This window comes from Rhinopithecus bieti, unplaced genomic scaffold (genome assembly GCF_001698545.2).
Source record: "Rhinopithecus bieti isolate Rb0 unplaced genomic scaffold, ASM169854v2 scaffold_6979, whole genome shotgun sequence".
Classification (NCBI taxonomy): Eukaryota; Metazoa; Chordata; class Mammalia; order Primates; family Cercopithecidae; genus Rhinopithecus; species Rhinopithecus bieti.
Window position 1 is genome coordinate 262,793 of NW_016805527.1, and position 24,835 is coordinate 287,627.

General features: G+C 35.4%; 1 protein-coding gene and 1 pseudogene across 12 annotated transcripts in view; one reads left to right on the plus strand and one right to left on the minus strand.

The window, feature by feature from the left end:
- PXDNL (peroxidasin like) overlaps positions 1-24,835 on the plus strand; it is a 381,495-nt gene that overhangs the window by 246,015 nt on the left and 110,645 nt on the right. For all 12 annotated transcript variants that reach the window (XR_001885752.1, XM_017872753.1, XM_017872754.1 and 9 more), the window contains 2 exons: positions 12,756-12,868; positions 15,517-15,673. Coding sequence is in view for 11 of the 12 variants with exons in the window: in XM_017872753.1 (XP_017728242.1) it covers positions 12,756-12,868; positions 15,517-15,673 (270 nt within the window). In the remaining variant the exon portion in view is untranslated. The remainder of the gene's footprint in view (positions 1-12,755; positions 12,869-15,516; positions 15,674-24,835) is intronic.
- On the minus strand, positions 4,056-6,054 carry LOC108530083 (ribosome biogenesis protein BRX1 homolog pseudogene; annotated as a pseudogene).

The following is a 24,835-nucleotide window of genomic DNA, read 5'->3' on the forward strand; positions in this document are numbered from 1 at the left end:
TTTCATGGATGGTGTGGACTCATTCATGATGTTTCACTGGTAACATCCCCAGAGGTCATTGCCACATGAATTATTATTATTATTATTTTTCAATGGAATTTTTTGGAGGGGAATAGGTGGTGTTTGGTTACATGAATAAGTTATTTAGTGGTGATTTCTGAGATTTTGGTGCACCCATCACCCAAGCAGTGTACACTGTATCCAATGTGTAGTCTTTTATCTCTCACCACCCTCCCATCCTTTCCCCGAGTCCTCAAAGTCCATTGTATCATTATTATCTCTTTTCATTCTTATAGCTTAGCTCCCACTTATGAGTGAGAGCATAAAATATTTGGTTTTCCATTCCTGAGTTACTTCACTTAGAATAATAGTCTTCAATTCCATCCAGGTTGCTGCAAATGCCATTATTTCATTCCCTTTTATGGCTGAGTAGTATTCCATGGCATGTGTGTGTGTATATATACATTTATTCATCCATTTGTTGATTGATGGACATTTGGACTAGTTTCATAGTTTTGCAATTGAAAATTGTGCTGTTATAAACCTGCATGTGCAAGTTTCTTTTGGTATAATGACTTCTTCTTTTCCTCTGGGTAAATACCCAGTAGGGGAATTGTTGGATCAAATGGTAATTCTACTTTTCTTTTCTTTTCTTTTTTTTTTTTTCTGAGACGGAGTCTGACTTTGTCACCCGGGCTGGAGTGCACTAGTGCGATCTTGGTTTACTGCAACCTCTGCCTCCAGGGTTCAAGCGATTCTCTTCCCTCAGTCTCCCGAGTAGCTGAGATTACAGGTGCATGCTAACATGCCTGGCTAACATTTGTATTTTTAGTAGAGATGGTTTTTTGCCATGTTGACCAGGCAGGTCCCAAACTCTTGGTCTCAAGTGATCCACCTACCTCGGCCTCCCAAAGTGTTGGGATTACAGGCGTGAGCCACTGCACCCAGCCTGTACTGTTAATTCTTCGGGGAATCTCTACACTGTTTTCCACAGTGGTTATAGTAGTTTACATTCCCACCAGCAGTGTAAAAGTGTTCCCTTTCCACTACATCTACACCAACATCAATTTTTTTTATTTTTTTATTTTTTGATTATGGCCATTCTTGCAGGAGTAAGGTGGTATCACATTTTTGCTTTGATTTGCATCTCCCTGATCATTTGTGATGTTGAGCATTTTTTCATATGTTTCTTGGTCCTTTGTATATCTTTTTTTGAGATTTGTCTATTCATGTCCTTAGCCTACTTTTTGGGGGGATTGTTTGTTTTTTTCTTGCTGATTTGTTTGAGTTCCTTGTAGATTCTGGATATTAGTCATCATCAGATGCATAGATTGCAAAGATTTTCTTCTATTGTGTGGGTTGTCTGTTTACTCTGCTGATTATTTCTTTTACTGTGCAGAAGCTTGTTAGTTTAATTAAGTCTCATTTATTTATGTTTTTGCTGCATTTGCTTTTGGGTTCTTGGTCACAAAGTCTTTGCCTAAGCCAATGTCTAGAACGGTTTTTTCTGATGTTATCTTCTACAGTTTTTATGGTTTCAGGTCTTAAATTTAAGTCCTTGATCAACCTTGAGTTGATTTTTGTATAAGGTGAAAGATGAGGATCCAGTTTCATTCTTCTCCACATGGCTTGCCAATTATTCCAGCACCATTTGTTGAATAGGGTATCCTTTCCCCACTTTATGTTTTTGTTTGCCTTAATGAAGATCAGTGGGCCATAGGCATTTGGCTTTATTTCTGGGTTCTCTGTTCTGTTCCATTGGTTTATGTGCCTATTTTTATAACAGCTCCTTGCTGTATTGGTGACCATGACCTTATAGTACAGTTTGAAGTCAGGTAGTGAGATGCTTCTAGATTTGTTCTTTTTGCTTAGTCTTGCTTTGGCTATGCAGGCTCTTTTTTGCTTCCATTTGAATTTTAGAATTGCTTTTTTTAGTTCCATGAAGAATGATGGTGGTATTTTGATGGCAATTGCGTTGAATTTTTAGATTGCTTTTGGCAGTATGGTCATTTTCATAATATTGATTATCGCTATTCATGAGCACAGGATCTATTTCCATTCTTTTGTGTCATCTATGATTTCTTTCAGTAGTGTTTTGAACTTTTTGTTGTAGAGCTCTTTCACCTCCTTGATTAGGTGTACTTCTAAGTAGTTTATTTTATTTTTTGCAGTTATTGTCAAAGGAGTTGAGTTCCTGATTTGATTCTCAGTTTGGTTGCTCCTGTGTATACCAGTGCTACTGATTTGTGCACATGAATTTTCTATCCTGAAACTTTGCTGAGCACATTTTCAGTTCTAGGAACTTTTTGGAGGAGCCTTTAGGGTTTTCTAGGTATACAAGCATATTATCAGCAAACAGTGAGTTTAACTTCCTCTTTACTAATTTGGATGGACTTTATATTTCTTTCTCTTGTTCATTGCTGTCTAGGACTTCCAGTACTAAGTTGAATAGAAGTAGTAAGAGTGGGCATCCTTGTATTTTTCCAGTTCTCAGGGGTAGTGCTGTCAACTTTTCCCCATTCAGTATTATGTTGGTTGTAGGTTTATCATATATGATTTTTATTACCTTAGGATATTTCCCTTCTATGCAAATTTTGGTGAGGGTTTTAGTCATAAAGCAATGCTGGATTTTGTCAGATGCTTTTTCTGCATTTATTGATATGATTATGTTATTTTTGTTTTTAATTCTGTTTATGTGGTGTATCACACTTACTGATTTGCATATGTTAAACCATCTGTGCATCCCTATTATAAAACCCACTTGATCATGGTGGATTAACATTTTGATATGTTGTTTAATTTGGTTAGCTAGTATTTTGTCAAGGATTTCTGCATCTATATTCATCAGAGATCTTGGTCTGTAGTTTTCTTCTTCCTTTTTTATTTTTGTTTTGAGACGGAGTCCCGCTCTGTTGCCCAGGCTGGAGTGCAGTGGCTCAATCTTGACTCACTGCCAGCTCTGCCTCCAGGGTTGATGCCATTCTCCTGCCTCAGCCTCCCGAATAGCTGGGACTACAGGCGCCCGCCACCACGCACAGCTATTTTTTTTTTGTATTTTTAGTGAAGACGGGGTTTCACTGTGTTAGCCAGGATGGTCTCAATCTCCTGACGTTGTGATCCACCTGCTTTGGCCTCCCAAAGTGCTGGGATTACAGGAGTGAGCCACCGTGCTAGGCTGTAGTTTTCTTTTTCTATTATGTCCTTTCCTGGTTTTTGGTGTTAGGATGATACTGGCTTCATAGCATGATTTAGGGAAAATTCCCCCTTCTCTATCTTGTGGAATAGTGTCAGTAAGATCGATACGAATTCTTCTTTGAGTGTCTGATAGAATTCAGCTGTGAATTCTAGACATTTTTTGACAAATGTTTTATTACTGTTTTAATCTCACTACTTACTGTTGGTCTGTTCAGAGTTTCTATTTCTTCCTGGTTTAATCTAGGAGGATTGTATATTTTCAGGAAAATATCCATCTCCTCTAGGTTTTCTAGTTTGTGCCCATGAAGGTTTGCATAGCAGTCTTGAATGATCTTTTGTATTTCTGTGGTATTGGTTGTAATATCTCCGATTTCGTTTATAATTGAGCTTATTTGGTTCTTTTCTCTTCTTTTCTTGGTTAATCTTGCTAATGACCTATGAATTTTATTTATATTTTCGAAGAATCAGCTTTTTTTTTTTATTATTTGTCTTTTGTATTTTGCTTGTTTGCTTCAATTTCATGTAGTTCTGCTCTGATCTTTGTTATTTCTTTTCTTCTGCTGGGTTTGGGTTTGGTTTTTTCTTCTTTCTCTAGTTCCTTGAGGTGTGACCTTCCATTGTCTGTTTGTGCCCTTTGAGACTCTTTGATGTAGGCATTTAAGGCTATGAACTTCCCTCTTAGCACCGTATTTGCTTTATCCCAGAGGTTTTGATGTGTTGTGTAGTATTGTTCAGCTCAAACAGTTCTGAAATTTCCATCTTGATTTCACTGTTGACCCAGTGATCATTCAGGAGCAGACTGTTTAATTTCCACGTATTTGCATGGTTTTGAGGGTTCCTTTCGGAGTTGATTTTCAATTTTATTCCACTGTGGCCTGAACAGTGGGATCAGGAGGAAGAACGATCTTTGACACTGTCTGTCTCAGTTTCTGCACCTTTCACTTGCTGATTCTCTCTGTATTTTGCAGGTGTGACGGATATTATGACATAGCAACGCATTTTTGGTGCCTGGTAGTGAGAATTTTCATATAAAGTTGGTCCTCCAAAACTTCCCTGAATAATGTTTATAAGATTTAAGACAAAACAAGGTCCTATTTCTACAAGAGCAACATCTTCTATGATATGAAACTTCTGAAACCATGTCCTATTATCCAAAATGATGGAAGTGAACACATGGCCTATGAATGGTTGGCTTTTGGGATGATAGCACAGTGTACTAAAGATCTGAATTAAGAGTTCTTTTAACAAACCATAATGTAGTAATTCATCAAAAGCTGGGTCAAGGCAAAAGGGACCGAGAACCTTTCAAACAGTTTCCAGTCATCTTTAGTTCAGCTAGGGTATGAATATTTTGAACAAGGAATTTAGCAGATGGTCCATGAGATGAATCTGAAAGCTACAATAAAGAGATCTTGTTTTTTCTTAGCTTCAAAGTAGATGCATTTATTACAGTTTTTCATTTCACAGAGCTCGCTAATCACAAATTATTTATACTTACGATCCACTTTAGTATCTGCTTTAGAATGAGGCATCAACATTCTCAAGTCCTGCATAAAATATCTTGTTCTGAAATTTATTTATTCCTCTGGGAGAAAGTGAAATCCATTCCTTGGTTTTTTCACTCCCCCTTGCAAACAGGGACCTTGGGATCCAGTCTCCACCTTCTTCCTCACCTCCTCTGCAGTGGCTCCCAGCTTCAGCTGGCTGCTCACTCTGCTGTTTTCATTTCTTTTGGGTTCTTTGTCTGAACACTGCCCACGCCTCCATACTGTTTCTTCTTGGTTGCCGCCACCTTGCCTCCACACTAATTATTTGTTCTCATTAGTCTACATCTTCTATTTGTAAGAAAATTTTATTTAATTAAAAAAATTCCCCAAATTTATACATTTTAAAATTTTAACTGTGTTTATTTCAGCCATTCTACCAGGCTGCAACATGATACCTTTCATTTCTTGACTGGAGTCCAGGTATAATTTATTTTCTCTTCCAAAATTAGTTGCATCTAAAAAAAACAGGAAGGCAAAGCAATAGGGAAACAGCAAACAAGGGGGAAACACTGGGTGAGAGGGATTTTCTTTTTTTTTTTTTTTTTTTTTTTGAGACTGAACTCGCTCTGTCACCCACGGCTGAAGTGCAAGTGGCTGCAATCGCGGCTCATTGCAACCTCAGCCTGCTGAGGGTTCAAGTGATTCTCCTGCCTCAGCCTCCTGAGTAGCTGGGATACAGGCACGTGCCATCCACTCCTGGCTTTTTTTTTTTTTTTTTTTTTTTTTTTTTTTTTGTTATTTTTATACGAGACGCGGTTTCAAACATGTTACCAGGATTGAATCTCGATCTCATGACTCGTGATCTGCCCAACCTCGGCCTCCCAAAGTGCTGGAATTACAGGCGTGAGCCACTGTGCCCGGCCAATGAAGACTTTTTTTTGATGTTTTATCCATGTACTTGATAAAATGCGGAAAGGACAGAGTTCTTTATCTGGGTGACATGATCTATTAATTGATATTTCTTGAGTATAGATGTTCAATCATTAGAAATCCTTTATAAAGAGCTCCTTTGTACCCTGTTTTTGCTACCTCATCTCTGTAAAGAGGCAATCTATAAAATGCTAAAATCATGATATATTGTGTCTATGGCAAACTGATCTGTGTTATGTTCTGTCATAATTCTGTGACTCACTTTCCTTATCTAATAAATGCTCATGATTATCACAATTTGGGGGGAATAATATCAATGCCATTAATCTGCAGTAAAGCATACTAGAATTCATAGTGTCTTAATTCTAGTATTTTTAACCTTCTTATTTCCTAGTAGTTCCAAAAAGATTATTAGCAAACATTCTGGAACCATTTGGTACATGGTACAAAATACATTTAATGTATATTGAGTACAAACCATGTGGTATCACTATTTTAGTCACTGGTGACTTAGCAGTAAATACAGCAGAAGAATCCTTGTTCTCTTGGAAAAGATGCTTCTCATCTGAAGGGAAAGAAAGGAAATAAGTATCCTGTATTCCAGAGAGTGTGATGAAGAAGAAACAAGACATAGGGCCAGAAAAATGTACCAGGACATGTCATTTAAAAAGAGAGGTCAGGGGATACCTCTAGAAGGACATGACATTTGAGCAGAGAGCTGAGTGAAGTGACAGAGAAAAAAGGCAAATCACTTACAGCAGTTAAACTAACAACAGGCTTTATGTCAGTAGCAACAGAAGCCAAAAGATGCTGGAATCAATTCTTCAAGGTGTTTTGACAAAAATAACTGTAGATCTAATATTATATAAGCATCAACTCCTTCATGGATAGGAGCTAAGTAAAGATAGTTTCAGAAAATAAAACTGAGAATATAGTGTTGTATACCCATCAAAGCATTCAAGAATGAGGGCTAAAGATTATCTTCTTGAAGAAAGACAAAATCTTAAAAGAGCTGAGATGCAAAAAAAGAAATTCAATAGTGAATAAAGAACCTGATGAACATATAGATAATATTAAAATATTTTCTACATTCAATAATAATTGTAATCATTAAGGTATGACATTGAATAAAATTATACAATTAAATACTGACTTACAATGGAATATATGTTGGAAAAATGGTTATTGGAATTAAAGTTTTATAATATTCTTACATATCTGAGATGAAGTGTTGGCTAATAGGTTGGTTAATCTATTAATTTCAGGCTTGTAAGTGTGAATGCCACAGATACTAAGGGTAAATAGTAAAGCATAAAAATATGATTATAAGTTTCAAATCAGAAAAGTGAAAATGATGAATTAGAAAACCAACAAATTAATTGTTTAAATAAAAGTTAAGAAAGGAGTAGTGGCAGCAAATTTACAGATGAATTCTGTAAATGTCCTAAAAGTCAACCCAGTCTTAAAGTTTTGCAGGTAATATAAGAGGAAATACACTTCAAATTAATAAAAGAAACTATGGACCAAAAAAATTAATCTCTGTAAAAAATATTGCCCCACTGACTCCACTGATATTGCTAGATTAATAGAGGACAAATCATTTTAATAGATGCAAGGAAAACATTCGATCAAATTTATTAACTAATTATTAAGAGAAGATCTTAGCAATATAGAAATAAAATGTTTTCTACAAAAAAAAACCCCTTTTTTGTAGAAATACAACTATAGAAAATTACATTTTTAAAGGTGAAATGTTAGAAATATTTCTATTATTATTATTATTATTATTAGAGATAGAGTCTTACTCTGTCACCCAGGCTGGAGTGCTGTGGTGCGACCTCCGCTCGCCGCAATCTCAGCCTCTTGACTTCAAACGCTTTCTCCTGGCTCAGCTTCCCCAGTAGCTGGGACTACAGGGACGCTCCGCCACATCCAGCTAATTTTTGTATTTTGGTAGAGACAGGTTTTTACCATGTTGGCCAGGCTGGTCTCAAACTCCTGGGCTCAAGTGATCCCCACTCGCCTTGGCCTCTCAAAGTGCTGGTATTACAGGCATGAGCCACCGCGCCTGGCCGAAATATTCCTTTGAAAATTAAGAAGAAGATTGCATGTACTCAGTGTTGTAATGGAAGATCTAGTCTTTACAAAAAGGCAAGACATAGAAAACAAATGTTATGACTTTACAAGAAATACAATTTTATTTGTATATAATAGGATTTTCCTCATACGCAATCCAAAAACATCTACAAATAAACTATCAGACCTAAGAGTTCAGGAAGATCATTGGATATGACATTAACAAGTAAAAACTATTTTTTCATTCTACATATGAGCAACAAAATGCCTAATTTTATTTTAAAACAAAACTCCTTAAAATGACAAGAAAGTATAAGTTAAAATAAATCTAACAAAAGATGTGCAAGAATTGTATAGAAGAAAAATAAAATGTCATTGAAAGAAATTGAAGAAGACAGATTTACTATTGTAAAGATGCTAATTCTTCCACCTTTGATTTATAGATCAATGCAATTCCAATCAAAACCCTAAAAGAGTTATTGATGGAAACTGAAAGGATAATTCTGGAAGGCATATGGAATAACAAAAATCCAAAAATAACCTAGATCATGCAAATGCCAAGATGGTATTACTGTATACCACTCAGGAATAACATATTGTATGATTGGCCCAAGGATTAACAACTTACCAAAGAGACAAAACAAACAAACAAACAAACAAACAAACAAACAAAAAAGCGGTATGTGTAAGCATGAGCAGCAACTATGGCTTCTCAATAATAGTTCTGGGAAACTCATTTTCCACAGGGAGAAGGTGAAATTACATCTTTATATCACCCTACACATCAAAATCAATTCCAGATAAAAATGTTTTAATATTTAAGACATTTAACTCTTTTTGAACAAGAAGTAAAATTATGATGATAGTAGTATAGAAAGATTTGCAAAACAAATTACAGGAAACTACTAGCCTATCAGAAAAGATGATAATCCTATCTACATTAAAATTTGAATATTCTATTCATCAGTCAGAAATAGCAGACATTTGCAATATATATAACTGACAAGTGTGTTTTGTGTTTTGATATCTGTAACATATAAAGAATTCCCTAATTTAATAAAAAGAATTCAATTAACAAATGGGAAAACATAGTCAATACAGCTTCGGAAAAAGTTAAATTTGGTATCCTTGCTGAGAATTAATGTAGATGTCCATGAGACGATTGGTTTCTGACCGTGGACCTAAGATATAAACTCCATGGTTATTAATGAACTAATTTAGAACTGAGGTCGTGCTTTGAGTGAAAAGGTGAGAAGACCAAGAATTGGAACCCCTTGGAATGTAGAGAGAAGAAAAAGCTATGAGTGATATTACAGAGGAATTCCTAGCCTCTGGGTTACACAAAATCCCTGAGGAGGCAAGAGTCTTAACAGCTAAGAAAAAGTTATTCCCAGAAGGAGAGAATCAAATGTGTCAAAAGTCACAAAAAGTTGCATTCAGTAAAGACTGGAATTTTTTTTAAGGGTCTGAACAAGGGCAGTTTCATGCAGTCAAGGAAATCGAAGCCTTAATGAAAGTGGCTGTGGCATAAAGGGGATAGAAGGGCCATAAGCAGAGAAACGTATTTGTTTCTTGGAAACAAATGAAGAGGGAAACAGTAGAGACAGCAGTGGAGATGGGGCTGGGTCATGCAGGAACAAGGGGAAGGGCCTGTTTTTCCTAGGTATTTTCTAAAGGAAGGAGAGGCTGAAAAGATGGAAGAGCATGAGCATTAGATAATTTACGATCACTCAGGTGGCAAGATGGGGTGAGATTTGCAAGTGACCTTTAAGAGAAGAGTTATTTTTTCAGTTTAGATGAGGATAGGAGGGGAGGTAAGAATGGGTGTATGGATTGAATGACACCTCTGTGGAAGAGGAGTATAGGAGTTGAGGAATTTATAGTCTGATGGATTCTGTTTTCTTTGTGGAGAAGTCAATATTGTGTAGGAGAACGGTATTCCAAGAAATGAAGTAGGTGACTTGAAAGAGAAGTAAATGCTTGAAATTCATTGCTGTTGATGTAAAATAGGATCTGAATTGACAAGGGCAGTTTGTTCCTGACAAACCAGGACATAGGATCACTCTGTTTTTACAGATATTTTGGAGAGAAAATGAGAAGAAATGCAAGAAAATGGTGGAGGGTAGATACATGAAAGAACAATGGGGTAAAGGAGTTTAGTATTTTGGAAGAAAAGTGGTAAAGGTGATAAAACTTGGGATCCTGAATAAAAGTTCTTTGAAAAGCAATTTGAAGGAGAGATTTTATTCCAGTGAACAGTTTGCAAACTGGAGAGACACAACCCCTAGTGTAAAACAAAGGTGCGTTCCAGAGAACAAAGAGAGAGTTCAAGTTTCGTAGCAAAAGTTTCCGCCCACGTTCCCAATCAGGTTCATTTGTGCAAATGAATGATTCAAACTTGCTGAGTTCTGATTGGTTGGTTCAGGTAAGCTCTGACGGTCTTGAAGTTAAAAAGATGTATGTTTTCAGGGATCTCAGAGTATGTGTGTCACCTCTGGTCAGGAAATGGCTGTTTGGCTCTATTTTAAATTTAAGTCCAGTTAGCTGCTTGGGATTCATCCTGAAGGATTGGATCTTTCAGGCTTCTATTTATTCACAGGAGCTTGGCTGAAAAGGAAAGGGAATGAGACTAGAAGATTATTGGTCAAAGGAAAGAAGCAGATCGCATTCCAAGTCTAGGTAAAGTCCAAATGAGGAGATGCAACGGCATAGTGAGAAGAGCTTTGCTTTAGAGTGTGGTGTTAGATATTTCCAAAATATTACAAGTGATGGCGCAGCTTGTGGTAATGAGCATCTGTTGTGACAGGAGGTGAAAGCAGCTGGCAATAAAGGACATCAGACAAAGGAGGCTATGATGTGAAGAGTGAGACACTGGAGACGTCTTGATTGGATCAGGAGCGTCACTGCCTCATAGGCTGACCCTGGTCCTCATGAGATGTCCATTATGCATTGTCAGGCATCAATCAGCCATGGTCTCAGCATTCTGAAATGCATGTGTTAACTTAGAATATAGCATGAGATTTAAATACATAAGAAAAATAAGATTCCAACAGAGGAACTGAACCTTTTTATCTTTGTCAGTAATAAAATGTTTGATGTTACCATAATTTTTTTTCAGAAATACAGATACATACAAGAAAGATATGATGAAAGCGCTTATTTCCTTAATCGAAGATCTAGCCTGGGTGACAGAGTGAGACCCTGTCTCAAAAGAAAAAAAAAAAAAAAAAAAATGAGGAAGACAGTTTGGTAGCTTTTCTAAAAGACTGCATATTTTACTACCACAGGACTTGGCTTGTGCATTTTTGGACTTGTTTTGTTTTGTCTGTGTCTCCCGTTTCCTCAGTACCACACAGTCTTGATTACTACAGCTACATGACCCGTCTTAAAATCCGGTAGAGATTAATTGCTCTCACTTTATTCTTTTTTGTCAAAACCGTTTAGTTATACTAGTTCCTTTGCATTTCCGCATAAATTTTAGAATAATCTCATCTATATCTATGAAAAAAATCTTGCTGGAATTTTAATGAGAATTACATTAAACCTGTATACTTGTAAAGAAATGACATCTTTACTGTCTTTAGACTTTCAATCCATGCATATATACTTATTCATGTTTTTAATCTTTGATTTTGTACTTCAGTATTTTCTAACTTTTAGTTTATAAGTACTGTAGATATTTTGTTAAATTTGTACCTAATTATTTCATGCTTTTGAGCAATTTTTTTAAAAAGATCTATGTCCATATGTTCATTGATTGTGTATAAAATAAATACTGTCTATATATTAATACATTTATCTTATATCCAGAGACCTTGCTGAACTCACTTTGGAGTATTTTTGATATGTCTTAGGATTTTCTACATAGACAATAATTTCATCTGCAAATAGGGACAGTTTTATCTCTTCTTTTCCATTCTGTTTGCTTTTTATGTCCTTTTCTTGCCATGATGCACAGGCTAGAAATTGCAGCACTGTGTTGAATAAGACTGGAGAGAACAGATATCCCTGCCTTATTTTCTATGCGAAAAGTATTCACTGTGTTTCCTTACTCTAGGGCTTTTGTACATGTTCTTTTCCAAGTTGTAGAAGTTCCCTTCTATTTTTATTTTCTTTCTGAGAGGTCTTTAACTCATAATGAGTGTTGAATATATGCAAACACTTTTTATTTATTGATACTATTATGTGATTTTTCTTCTTTAGCCATTAATACGATGGATTATATTGATTTATTTTCAAATATTGAACCAGTATTGCATCCTGGGAATAAACCTTACTTGCTCATGATGTCTAAACCTTTTCATATTGATAAATTCTATTTGCCGATATTTTGTTAATGATTTTTGTGTATATGTTCATGAGAAGTATTTGACTGTAGTTTTTTTTTTTCTTTATTTATAGTCATCGTCTGGTTTTGATGTTAGGGTGAGCCTCCCAAAAGGAATTGGGGAGTATTCCCTCCTCTGTTATTTTATAGAGGAGAGTCTATAAAATTGCTGTTACATTTTTTAAACACTGGGCTAAATTCCCTGGTAAAATAATTCTAATTCCTTCCTGGGGATTTCTTATTTGGGGAGTTTTAAGGATTAGGAATTCATTTTTTAATAGTTATAGAGCTATCTCAATTATCTATTTCATATTAGGTGTGTTATGGTAGATTGTGTTTTTTGAGGAAATGAGATGCTCACTGAAGAGCTGGATCTTTTTATCTTAACCACAAATACATTTTGATGTTACCATATAGTTTTATTTCACACTTAACAAAAAGTACTGAGAAAGAATAATGAAAATCTTGTACCCACAGCTCAGCTGAAGAGATACGTGTTAAAAATGCAAATGTAGTGAAAGTTTCAGTGCATTCCTTTTGCCTAATTCCTGCTCTCACCTCTACTTGGCGCCAACATGGGTGTGATGCTTGTTATTCCCCTAGATGTCCAAGTAATTGATTTTTTAAAAACTAGTGTGCTTAACCAATGTGGCATTCAGACTTATACCTTTGACTCAGCTGGCACATATTAACAAAAATGATATTATTTGACATGATGTTATTTTGGTTTGTTTCCACAGCTCTTGCAGTGTTTACTCAACGTCCTCAGGATACAAGTGTCGAGGTTGGAAAGAATATAAACATTTCATGTCATGCTCAAGGAGAACCACAGCCCGTAATTACTTGGAATAAGGTAAGATCTCAACTAAAAGTACAGTAATATTAAAAACACTGACAGATGTATCGACCCACTGAAATGGAGGTAATGATTCTCATATCGAGTTTTTACTGTTGCAACTTTTGCTAGCAAATAATACTTTTACATTGCAGCAGGTTTATTTCCTGTTTCTTATTTTCTTTCTTTCTTTTTTTTTTTTTAAGTGACTGTATCTGATTTTGGGTCAGTGTTTTCATAAGGTTTATCCCTTCTCATTTGCCTGGTGATGAAAACTTCATAAGCATAACTGAATTCCTCTAAGGAAAATTGGTTATGACACATATAAATTAAGAGTTTAGTGGCTAATAAGAAACCATTTTAAGTTAATAACTCAGAAGTGAATTAAAAGTAGGTCACTGGCTGAGACAGGAAAGGAATGGAAAGCCTAATGTTAAAGAAACAAGAAAAAGTAGTACTGAAGTTTCAAACCCTGAATGGCTTTAAAGAAACAATAGCTCCTTACTTATGTATCTTACATCTTTTGGAAGCCATGTTCTTCCAACATAACTGCTTCTGATGTTTTAAATTTTTCATCAAAACAAAATGGTCGGTCTCAGATTTCAGTGTTCTTAAAAATCAACAAATTTGCATGCCTGAATGTCAGTTTTTGAAACATTTTGACAAAATATAAAATCTGTGAAAGGTTACAAAGCTGTTTTCCAAAACCACTTGGCTTATTTTTAATGCTGCCATATATTAACAATGCCTTCTTTTGTGCCGTAGCAAGTCTCACATGCCAGTCTCTATGAAGAGTAAGTTTAGGGGTCTCAATCATGAGTCTTTTGGTTCATGTCCTCTCACTAGTCTGAATATTTTTTAAAACCCCTTTTAATTTGATATTATATATTAAAACATTTTATGCTAAAATTGAAAGTGTGAAAAATATACATTTTGGGCAGTCTCTGAAGCCTTATTCTACACTCTACGACATGCATCATTATATAATCACATCAGCAGAATATCTCAGCGTCTACTTTGTAAAAGGTAGCTTTTAATCACAAACTGATTGAGTTCCGACTCTATGCCAGACATTTTACACACACAATCACATATACTCTTCATAACAGTCTTCTTCAGCTCATGAGTTTGGAAAAGGTATGAGTTAGCATACCTTTGCTACCAGCAATAGAAACGCCTTACCATAAGCAGATAAGGAATGTACTGGAAAGCTATCTGATTGCTGAGACTCCAAGCAGGTATTTCAGAGCTATACATTTAGTCTGGAGTTCTGGCAATAGGTGAGGAGAAGGGAGCAACTTTGAAAGAAAATTTAGTAGTGGCCCAGCCTGAGACAAGGAAGGTGTGGTTCTGAAGGAAGGACCCGCTGGGCCCTGTGACCTGTGCACCTGGTTGCCTCATCCATGCCTTGTGTCTGGTCTCTCTCATCTGCCCTCTCATCTGGTAGGTTCCTGCAACTTCCTGTCACTCCCTACTCTGAGTTAACAGCTACCAATAGCCTGGACTTGTTTTCCAGCACTGGGTAAAGTCAGCTGTGAGAATCCGAAGACCTGTGAAACATTATTTTCACTTGAAACGTCCATGGTTACACTGTGGCCTAGTGGCTATAGCTGGAGTGTGAGTTCTTTTGAAAAAATATATCCCATCCTCTTTTTCTTGTGAGTCTTTTGGGGCTAGAGGCAGGGCAGAGGCACACCATTTTAACTGCAATTTTGTAAGGCCAATTTCCTTTACTTTTTAAAATTAAGTCCATAATAATGAAAAGTATGTAAATCTATATTAATTAAAAGTAAATGCACGTTAATAATAGTTCATATAAAATTTAGTTATTTTTATCTTCTTACAGTGTATTTTAATTGTGTATATATATATAATACACATATCAGTGTAGCTATACAAAACATATGAGTACATGCAAGGAAGAAATAGAAGGGATATTAGAAATATGTTAATAAAAATATTTTGATGTTTTGGATGATGGATTTGTGAACATACTTCTCCTTGTTAATTTTTAATTTTTTTTATTTTAGATATGGGATCTTGCTAGGTTGTCGAGGCTACAGTACAGTGGCATGATCATAGTTCACTACAGATTCACACTTCTAGACTCAAGTGACCTTCTCACTTCAGTCTCCTGAGTAGCTAGAACTACAGGCACACGCTACCATGCCTGGCTGACTTTTGTTCTGTTTTTTTTTTTGTAGGGATAGGGTCTTGCTATGTCACTCAGGTTGGTCTTGAACTCCTCAGCTCAAGTGATCCTGCTGTCTCAGTCTTCCAAAATGCTGGGATTATAGATATGAGCCACTGTGCCCGACCAAATGTAGTTGTCAGAATTATCTTTAGCAGTAAGGAATATATGAATCAATTGTGTTTATCTATTCATTGGAGTGATAATTTTAAAATAATTATTCTGTTAAATAATTACGTGACTGAACTTTTGGTTGTCATATTTAATAATTAGAGAGAGAAAAACCACACTTCCTAGAAACCTCTTTTCCTCTCTTCCTTCTCTCCACTAGATTCATGTATCTCCTCCAGTACTTGACACACAGCAGACATGCAATAGATGTCTGTTGAACAAATGAACCCACATTGGAAAAAGTAAATAAATGACTTTTTAAGGGACCACACCCATCCAGTGACAACTCTTTTTTGTTCCCTAGGAAGGTGTGCAGATAACTGAGAGTGGTAAATTCCACGTGGATGGTGAAGGCACGCTGACTATCTACGATGCAGGGTTCCCTGACCAGGGAAGATACGAATGTGTGGCTCGGAATTCATTTGGCCTTGTTGTGACCAACATGTTTCTTACAGTCACTGGTAGGTGTTTGTAAGTAGCTCCATTTACAACATCCAAATAACTGTCTCCGAACAGCTTCTACTCCTAATCCTATCTGACTGACCTCAGTAATCATGCTCTCTTATGCTTTCTTTCTGGTCAAGTGTGTTTATAGTCAAAGCTGTTTTATTCTTTTTAAAATGAAAACTTTCAAACATAAACAATCTTAAAGGATATAAAGTGAAAAATAACAATTTTAAAAAAAACATAAATAGCAAAGATTTGCAAATGTGTATCATGTTTTCTTACAAACGAAAAATTATAGAATGTAAGATGTATTTATAGCCAAAATGTGGAGCCAGAGGTTGAAGCATAATATGGAATTCAACATGTACTACATATTCTAGTCTAGTATATTTAATCCCAGTTTAAAATTAGAAATCAATTCATCAAACTCCCAAGTAAGCTTTACAACCACCAGAACAAATATCTCAATGTTTGCAGGCATTTATAATTGGCCTACATAATTGACATAGCTTTTCACATTCCATCATCAATCTAGTTATATAGCTAGAACCCTCTGCAGGTTGATTATATATGATGATTGCTTAAATTCTGTTTACCGTAGTCTTATAAAAAATCTTTTTTTTTTCTTTTTTTCATTATTTAGTTCACAAGGGAGATGGGAGAGTCCATTTGTAGACAGGCTTGCGTAGACTGTACTGAAACTCCGCTGAGGTTATTTACAAATGGAGACAGGCTGTGAAGACTGCCTGGTGTGTTCTCTACATGGGGAAGCCCTGAAGGAAAGCACAGCATGTCTGCATATGGGAGCTGACATCAGTGTTGCTTTTTTTGCAAATGGGTTCAGGAGATTTTGCTGTATTGATAATCTACAGTTGAAATAAAAGAGTTTAGCTATGAGCATCTGGAATGCTATTTTGGGTTTTGCTCATATTTCAGTTTCCTTAAAAATGAACAAATTTCATAAATATGGTTTTGCACATTCTTTTTTACCTTTTAGTTTTTCCAGGCCTTATGGGTTTATAAAAGAGATTGGGTAACTCTTTCGTATGTACAATAATATTTCATAACACAGGCCTGACTTAAAATAGATTTAGCTTATCAACTCATATTTATAAAGATTTGCCATTTTCCTATCATATGAATACTTTCATATTCTTTCACTTACATATTGTGAGATATCAAGCTTCTGAGGTCAGTGGTCCTCAACCTTTTTGGCACCAGGAACTGGTTTCATTGGAGACAATTTTTCCACAGACCAGGGGTGGGGAGATGGCTTTGAGATGATTCAAGTGCATTACATTTATTGTGTACTTTATATCTACTATTATTACATTGTAATATATAATGAAATAATTCTACAACTCACCATAATGTAGAATCAGTGGGAGCCCTGGGCTTGTTTTTCTGCAACTAGATGGTTCCATCTGGGGGTGATGGGAGACAGTGACAGATCATCAGGCATTAGATTCTCAAAAGGAGTGCACAACCTAGATTTTTCACATGTGCAGTTCACAATAGAGTTTGTGCTTCTATTAGAATCTAGTGCCCCTGCTGATCTGGCAGGAGGTGGAGCTCAGGCAGTTATGCTCACTCACCTGCTGCTCGCCTCCTGCTGTGTTACTAACAGTCTATGACCAGTATTGGGGGTTGGGGACCCCTGCTATAGGATCTTCAAACCTCAGTGAGGAGTGTGGATTTATTCTCGAGTCATTGGGATTGAGAATCCCTTGTCTAGGTATTTTAAATAAAATGTATATTTTCATTAGCAACACATCAGTCAGCATGCATTCATTATACCATATTGTAAAAATGTCTTCCTGTAGAATAATATTCTTAAAATTATAATAATGTAGTTTAGTAATCAACAAATATTTGTCCTAATAGTGTCAGACGTTTTTTATTTTATAAAATTGCTTTTTATTTTTTTTGAGACGGAGTCTCACTCTGGCTGGAGTGCAGTGGCACAATCTAGGCTCACTGCAACTTCCGCCTCCTGGGTTCAAGCAATTTTCCTACCCCAGCCTCCCGAGTTGCCAGGGTTACAGGCGCCTACCATGCCGTGTTAATTTTTGTATTTTTAGTAGAGATGGGGTTTCACCATGTTTTCCAGGCCTGTCTTGAACTCCTGACCTCAGGTGATCTGCCCACCTTAGCCTCCCAAAGTGTTGGGATTACAGGCATGAGCCACCATGCTTGACCTAAAATTTCTTAATGTTACAAAATCCTAGTCTCACTTTACTATTCTCTGTGAGTTCATGATTTTCCTGATTTAAAATCTATGGTAGTTGTGTTTCTTATAAATTTATGGAGTTCACGTTTTGCTCTTCAACTATTTATGAGACCTGTGGAAAAATGCCTTTGAGATTGTTTGGGAAAAAGTTATTACAGAATTTAAATTAATATCCCAATGTTTTAGAAATGCTAAAAATCTTTGCCATTAAACACACATGCAAACAAACATCCTCTCTCTCTGTATTGCATCTCTGTCTTGTTCTTCCACATACACAGAAGCACTATGATCACAGTGAAAAAACATTTTAGAATCTCCAACACAAGAATTTCATCTTCTTTAACAGAAATGTAACTGAATGTAATTACACATACGTATTAAAAGTAAAACATTCAGGTTGGGTGCAGTGGCTCACGCCTGTAATCCCAGCACTTTGGGAAGCTTAGGCAGGTGTATCACAACGTCAGGAGTTTGAGACCAGCCTGGCCAAAATAGTGAAACTCTGTCTCTACCAAAAATACAAACAATTAACTAGACATGGTGGTGCGCACCTGTAGTCCGAGCTACTTGGGAGACTGAGGCAAGAGAATCACTTAAACCTGGGAGGTGGATCTTGCAGTGTCAAGATCACACCATTGCACTCCAGCCTGGGTGACAGAGTGAGACTTCATCTCAAAAACAAAACAGAAGTAAAACATTCAGTAAAATGCATTAATCATTTTATTTACCAGATTTCAGAATAGTGATAACATTCAGAGATATTCTGTTCTATGGTGTTGAAACAGACTATAAGGAGACAATAACACAATAAAATAAATGTTATTCAACAAATAAAAACTTTTTTGGCTCTGGGGCATTTATATGTCAATATGAGGGAAAAGTAATTTATACCAAATAAATTTCATAATGTTAGAAATATTGTTTAATAAAGTAAAAGAAAGATGAAAGAATACAAATTTAAAAGTTTTGAGAAAATTTAAGATCCAAGACAGGAGTGTATATGTATTTATAAAACCCAAACTAGCAGAATAAGGTGAAATATGGCAAAATAAAGTAACATTTAATGTTTTGTGAGTGAAACCCTTTCATTCACCAAGTCGTTATAACTAAAAGGAAAAATTTATACATTGCAGGAGGATTTTCCAATCTTGATGCCCCCACTTAGTCATAGTAGAATGTTGTAACTCCATTTGTGGAGTAAATGACACAAGTAAGTGATCATGACTTTTGAGTTTCTAATTTACATTGGGAATTACAGCCATAGAAAGTGATGTGCAATAATGAAAAGTACACAACCATCTAGGCATTATATAAAATTTACATTTTACTGACTGATGTTTGTAGCAGGGCATCTATGATAGCAAAGGAACAAAAAGATTTGTACACTTGTAATTTTTTCAGAAAGCTCATTTTCCCTTTAGAGTTAATAGATTTGTAAACAGTTTACCTAAATAACCTGTAAGATTGATACAGTATTTACTGGGAAGCTATCCTTTGTTTAGGATGTTGTCAATGTATTTTATATCAGCAAATATTAATTCTATTGCCCACTTCTCTCTTTTTTCTAGATAATATTTTGTATCTAAATGCTACACACTTTATTTAGATAAAATATTTATATATTTATTGGTTTTTTAAAATATTTAAGAATAATTTATTGTTAACAGTCACTATATTATATTAACTACAAAGTGCTAGTAAGTGTTGTGAAGTATAGACCATTTCTTGCTAGTGAAAATGATTCGGTTTGACTGAATACATAACACATTTATATGAAATATTAGAAGTGTGAGATAGTGAGAAGAAGACCCTGGGTTAAGCCATCAGACTTCATTGATCTCAGCCACTTTGGATAACTTCCTTACCCATGACTGGAATTGATTTTCTTATTTTTTTAAAAGATGGACCTGAACTCTCTCAAGAACTCTCTCAATATTAGATACAAAATATTTTCTGGCATAGACTTTCTATGTTTCCATGATAGAATTCAAACAATAGTTACAAAAATAGTGCAATGGTAATGAGGAAGCACTTTATGGCATGTCTGTGATAAAATTCTTACCATTGAGACATTGAACTAATATGTGGACAAGGTGAAAAATGCAAAGATGACCCATAATTTATTAAATGAAAAACTTGGAGCATGTAACATGCATATACTGGTTTAAATTGTATGAAAACAATCCTTAGCAATGCAATATCCTCTGAAATCCCTAGTTAAGTGTCTAATTGTCTGTTGGGCACCTCATTTTGGTGGCCCCACTGTCCTTGCAATTCCTCATGTTAAAAACTGATCTTGAACATATTCAAATCTGAACCCCTGGTCTTTCCCCGAATACCTTGTCTCCTCCTAGCATGCCTTCATAGCAGACGCAGGAAGCTGCCCTCACGATTTATCTTCCTCCCCGGCTCCCTTACCCCAACTCAGCGCCTCACTGGTCTTTCCTCCTCCAAAATTGCTTCTTTTCCACTTCTCTTCTTTATGAGACTCCTGTTCTATGGCTCAGTCTTTCATCATTTTGAATGTAGGTTTGGAAATAACTTTCCAAATTATCTTCCCACCTATAATATTTGCTACTTCAACTGTATCCTTAACCCAATAAATTATTATCAAACTAAACTGATTGAAGATTTAAGGCTACATTAGCTGACTTTAGGTTAGTGCGACCTTTTCTTTCAAGTTAATGAAATAACTTATACGAAATTCATAGGAATATCACTAGTAAAAATAAGAGTTAACATTTATTGAGCATTTACCATGTGTTCCAAATGCTATACATTAATTAACCTGTTCAATTCTTGTGAGTTCCAGTTATTTTTCAAAACTCTGTATAAACGATTCTCTATTTGAATTATTGGACATTTTAATCCCAATATTTGTCATGGTGTAGACAAACATCAATTTCTAAGCCACTGAAGTTGTTGCAGAGTCATGAGTGGACAATAAGGTATTAAAATATTTTCATTAGTTATATTTATTCAAACATTAATGAAGTGAAATTGGTGATTGAAGAGCTTTAAATTGCTGTTTTACTACATTTTACAATTTACTCTGAATAGGGGGTAAATTAGTTTACAAACTATTTTGCTCTCTTGCCAAGCTTTTATTTTATTTTCTGTTTTATTTTGTCAAACTTTAATAATACAATGAATGGGGAAATATTTCTGTAAACAACAGCATGTACCTAGTATACATACACTTATGTTTATATTACCTTTAACTATATTAAAAGTAACACATTTCTCATCCATTTTGTACATAAAATACATAGTGACCACATACTTCTATCCTGAGATAAACGCTCTCAAAATTTTAACATATACATTTTAATATGTGTAAGTAGCATTTCCAGATTTTTGGTGTTGTAGTGTTTGAATAGTTTAAACATTATAAAGAAAACAATTAAAAAGTTGTAATCTGAGCACCATAACCTTAAACAAAGTAGATGGTGCCTTTCCTTTTCCAGTCTGTGAAAAACAGTGGAGCTCTCCAGGGCAATGAATTCGTTTCCATGTTTAATGATGCAAAGTGATGAGTAAGACAGATTCTCTGCTGTTGAAAGAAAATGATTTCATAAAGGCAGTCATTACCATCAGTGTGTATGCTGTGGTCATGTCTCTGGTGTCCTAGGACAGCCCTCACATATGTCAGTGTTAGCATCATTCTTTTTAGGGAAAGACTGAGAGTGATAAGACCTATTTAGTTATGATAGTTACATCATCTGCTAATTTTCTTCCCCAGGGGGAAAAAGGGGAGGATAAAAAAATACTCAAAACCCCATTGGTAATTGCGAAAAAAATCTCAGCCTTTATTGAGGTCTAGGTGTATTTTAGCAATGGTGACAGAGGAGCACAGCTGTTTAGTTTTCCCATCCCATCTCTAGGTTCAGTCCCCAAGTGACCCAGAACCAGGCCTTTCATGCAGAGCAGTGAGTGGCCACGTGGCCTAAGCTCCCCCTTTTCTGAAAGGACTCAATATTACCATTTGATTTTACCATCAATAATGGTGATAGCCTCATAGATACAAGGATAGGATTGCAAGTAGATGTGCATCAATAACTTTAAACATGTTTATTTTGTAAATCTACTGAGGCCTTTTCTCATTTTATTAACCCTGAGACTTAACAAAGAAAATAATCTAATTGTCCCTCTACTCCTGTAAAAGTTTGCACAAAATGATGGAGAATATGCTCAGAATTTTCTGATTAGTCTATTCCTTAGACCATTAACTGAGATGATTTTTGAGACAAATAACTACAACAGTATTGATTAATTCTAATGTGTCCCCAACACACTGGATTTACTTACATAACACAGTGCTGTTCTAAAGAAATTTATAAAACCATTTTTGCAATTTGTACCAAATAACACTGAAATCAAATGAATAATAAAAGAGTTAGTTTTAGTTTACTCTTAAACCACATAAACTTAAAAAAATCATAACTAACATAAAACGAGAAAACTTTGTTATCAAAATGTTTTGTTTGAATACATCATGTATTTAATGTGGTTTTAAGAATCTGAACAACTTTATGTGTTTTCTATTTGTATAGTTTAAATATTTCAAAGACTATTGCATAGTATTCCATTTTTTAAATTTTCTTCTCCTTTTCACTTTTACATGCTGGTTGACTTCTGATTCTTATAGATAAATAGCAAATGATATTGAAGGAAATGACAGTATAACACAGTATCAATTAATAATCATGTGAGGATACAGATTGCCTCTGGGTTTTAAAACACATTAATCATGAAAGCCACCTTATATGTGCATTGTAGTTTTGAAAGAACTTTGCGTGTCTTTGCTATCTGATAATCAACATCAGCCCTGAGCTCTGTGCTGAGCAAGGCTTGCTCTCTTCATTTAATGGATGAGCTGAAAGATGAAGACAAGGGCTGTAAAATCCCCATGCTTGTAAATCTTATACAACTATAACAGCAAAACAATTTTATAAATAGAATAAAAGCAAAAATATCAATCCAATTCACATTCACATATTAAATGATGATTTCCTGAAATTTATACTTTACATCAACTTCTGTCCACCATAGTGAATAGCCTTTTAAATTGTGGCATCTCAATAGCACTACGTCCTGTAGGGTAACTCAGTCCTAGCACACAACCTTCTTACTTCCCAATCCAAGTAGACCTTTGATAACATATTTTGTCCCAGATGCAGCAGCCCAGTGACAATACCTGACACAAACAGAAGCATGTAGTTAATGATGCTTTCTATATTTGAGGTCCAAAAGTGAAGGAGTAAAAGGGACAAAGAAAAGCTAATATGTTGATTAAATAATCAAGTCATACATGCCAGTGCATATTGATTTGATTGATTTTACTTTCTTTATTTCTGAGGTAAAAGTAAATTAAGTAGGCTCATTCCTGCTGACTTTTTTTGAACACATAAGCAGACTAATGTAGCTATATTTATAGTATTATTTTCTCCCAATCACAGTAATTATATTAATTACTCAGTTAACTAATTAATTCATTCCCTTTTATGTCCATACTCTGTTTCCGTCATCCTTGCTATATATGTAACAACTATACTACATCTAAGTATTATATATTTTAATTCAATCATTTTATGGTAATCTCTTTCTAGTTTTCTAATTTTTACCTTAAGCATCTTTTAAGTGTCTGTCCACATATGCAAGGCAATTCTAACTGCTGCATGCACGTTGAACAGCCACCACATTTTCTAACTGTTGCATGCACTTGCAATTCTAACTGTTGCATGCACGTTGGACATCCACCACATTTTCCTTGCACACTGGTTTGGTTTGGATTTGTGTCCCCGCCCATATCTCATGTCAAATTTTAATCCCCAATGTTGGAGGAGGGGCCTGGTGGGAGGTGATTGGGGTGAATTTCCCTCTTGCTGTTCTTGTGATAGTGAGTGAATTCTCACGAGATCTGGTTGTTTAAAATTGTGTAGCCTCTTTCCCTTTGCTCTCTCTACTGCTCCAGTCGTGTAACATGTGCTTCCTTCTTCTTCACCTTCTACCACTATTGTAAGTTTCCTAAGACCTCCCCAGTGATCCTTCCTGTACAGCCTGAGGAACTGTAAGCCAATTAAACCTCTTTTCTTTGTAAATTACCCAGTCTCAGGTAGTTCTGTATAGCAATGTGAGAACAGACTAATACACCCACACTTCCACTGCTGTACAACCAATTTTCTACAATTCCTACTGCACAAAGCTACAATAAGCATTCTCATACATACCCTTGTGGATTTCAATTATAATTTTTCTACATATATGCATGGGATTGAAATTGCTGGATGAGAGGATGTGTGCATATGTAATTTTACTAAGTAACAAACGCCATCTCCTCCCAGCCAAAAAAGGCTCTAAATACAATCCCCAAAATAGGTGTCCATTCTACAGTCCTATCAGGCTGCCTGAGGATTTATAGGAACTCTCACTTCTGAGAAAATTTGGCTTTAACCAGCTTTTTATTTTTTTCCAGAATAAGCATAAAATGGTAGTTCATTGACAATTTAAATTTCATTTTTGAGGTTACAAGTGATTTTGAGCATGTTATATCCTTATTAACTTTTGAGCTTTCCTCTTTTTAACTTGCCTATATATTTTTTCTTAGTGTATTATAAGGTTTCTTTGTATGAAACACAATATCATTTCTGCATCAGAGTTTGAGATTGCAAATATTGTCAGCTATTTGTGTCATTTATTATTTTGTTCATATTCTTACTTGAAAGGAAATTGTTAATTTCATCCAATTGAATTAATCAATTTTTGTGTTTTTTTCTTTCAATTATCTTTAGCTAATATGTGGTCAATCCCATGTATTTTTTGGACTAGGAAAAGCATTGGCCATTTTGAGCCTCAATCTTGTGGTCATGATAAAGGTTGCAATGACTTGACAATGGAGCCACCTACTTATTCACAATTGCTGCACATAATCTAGTTTGCCAAGAAG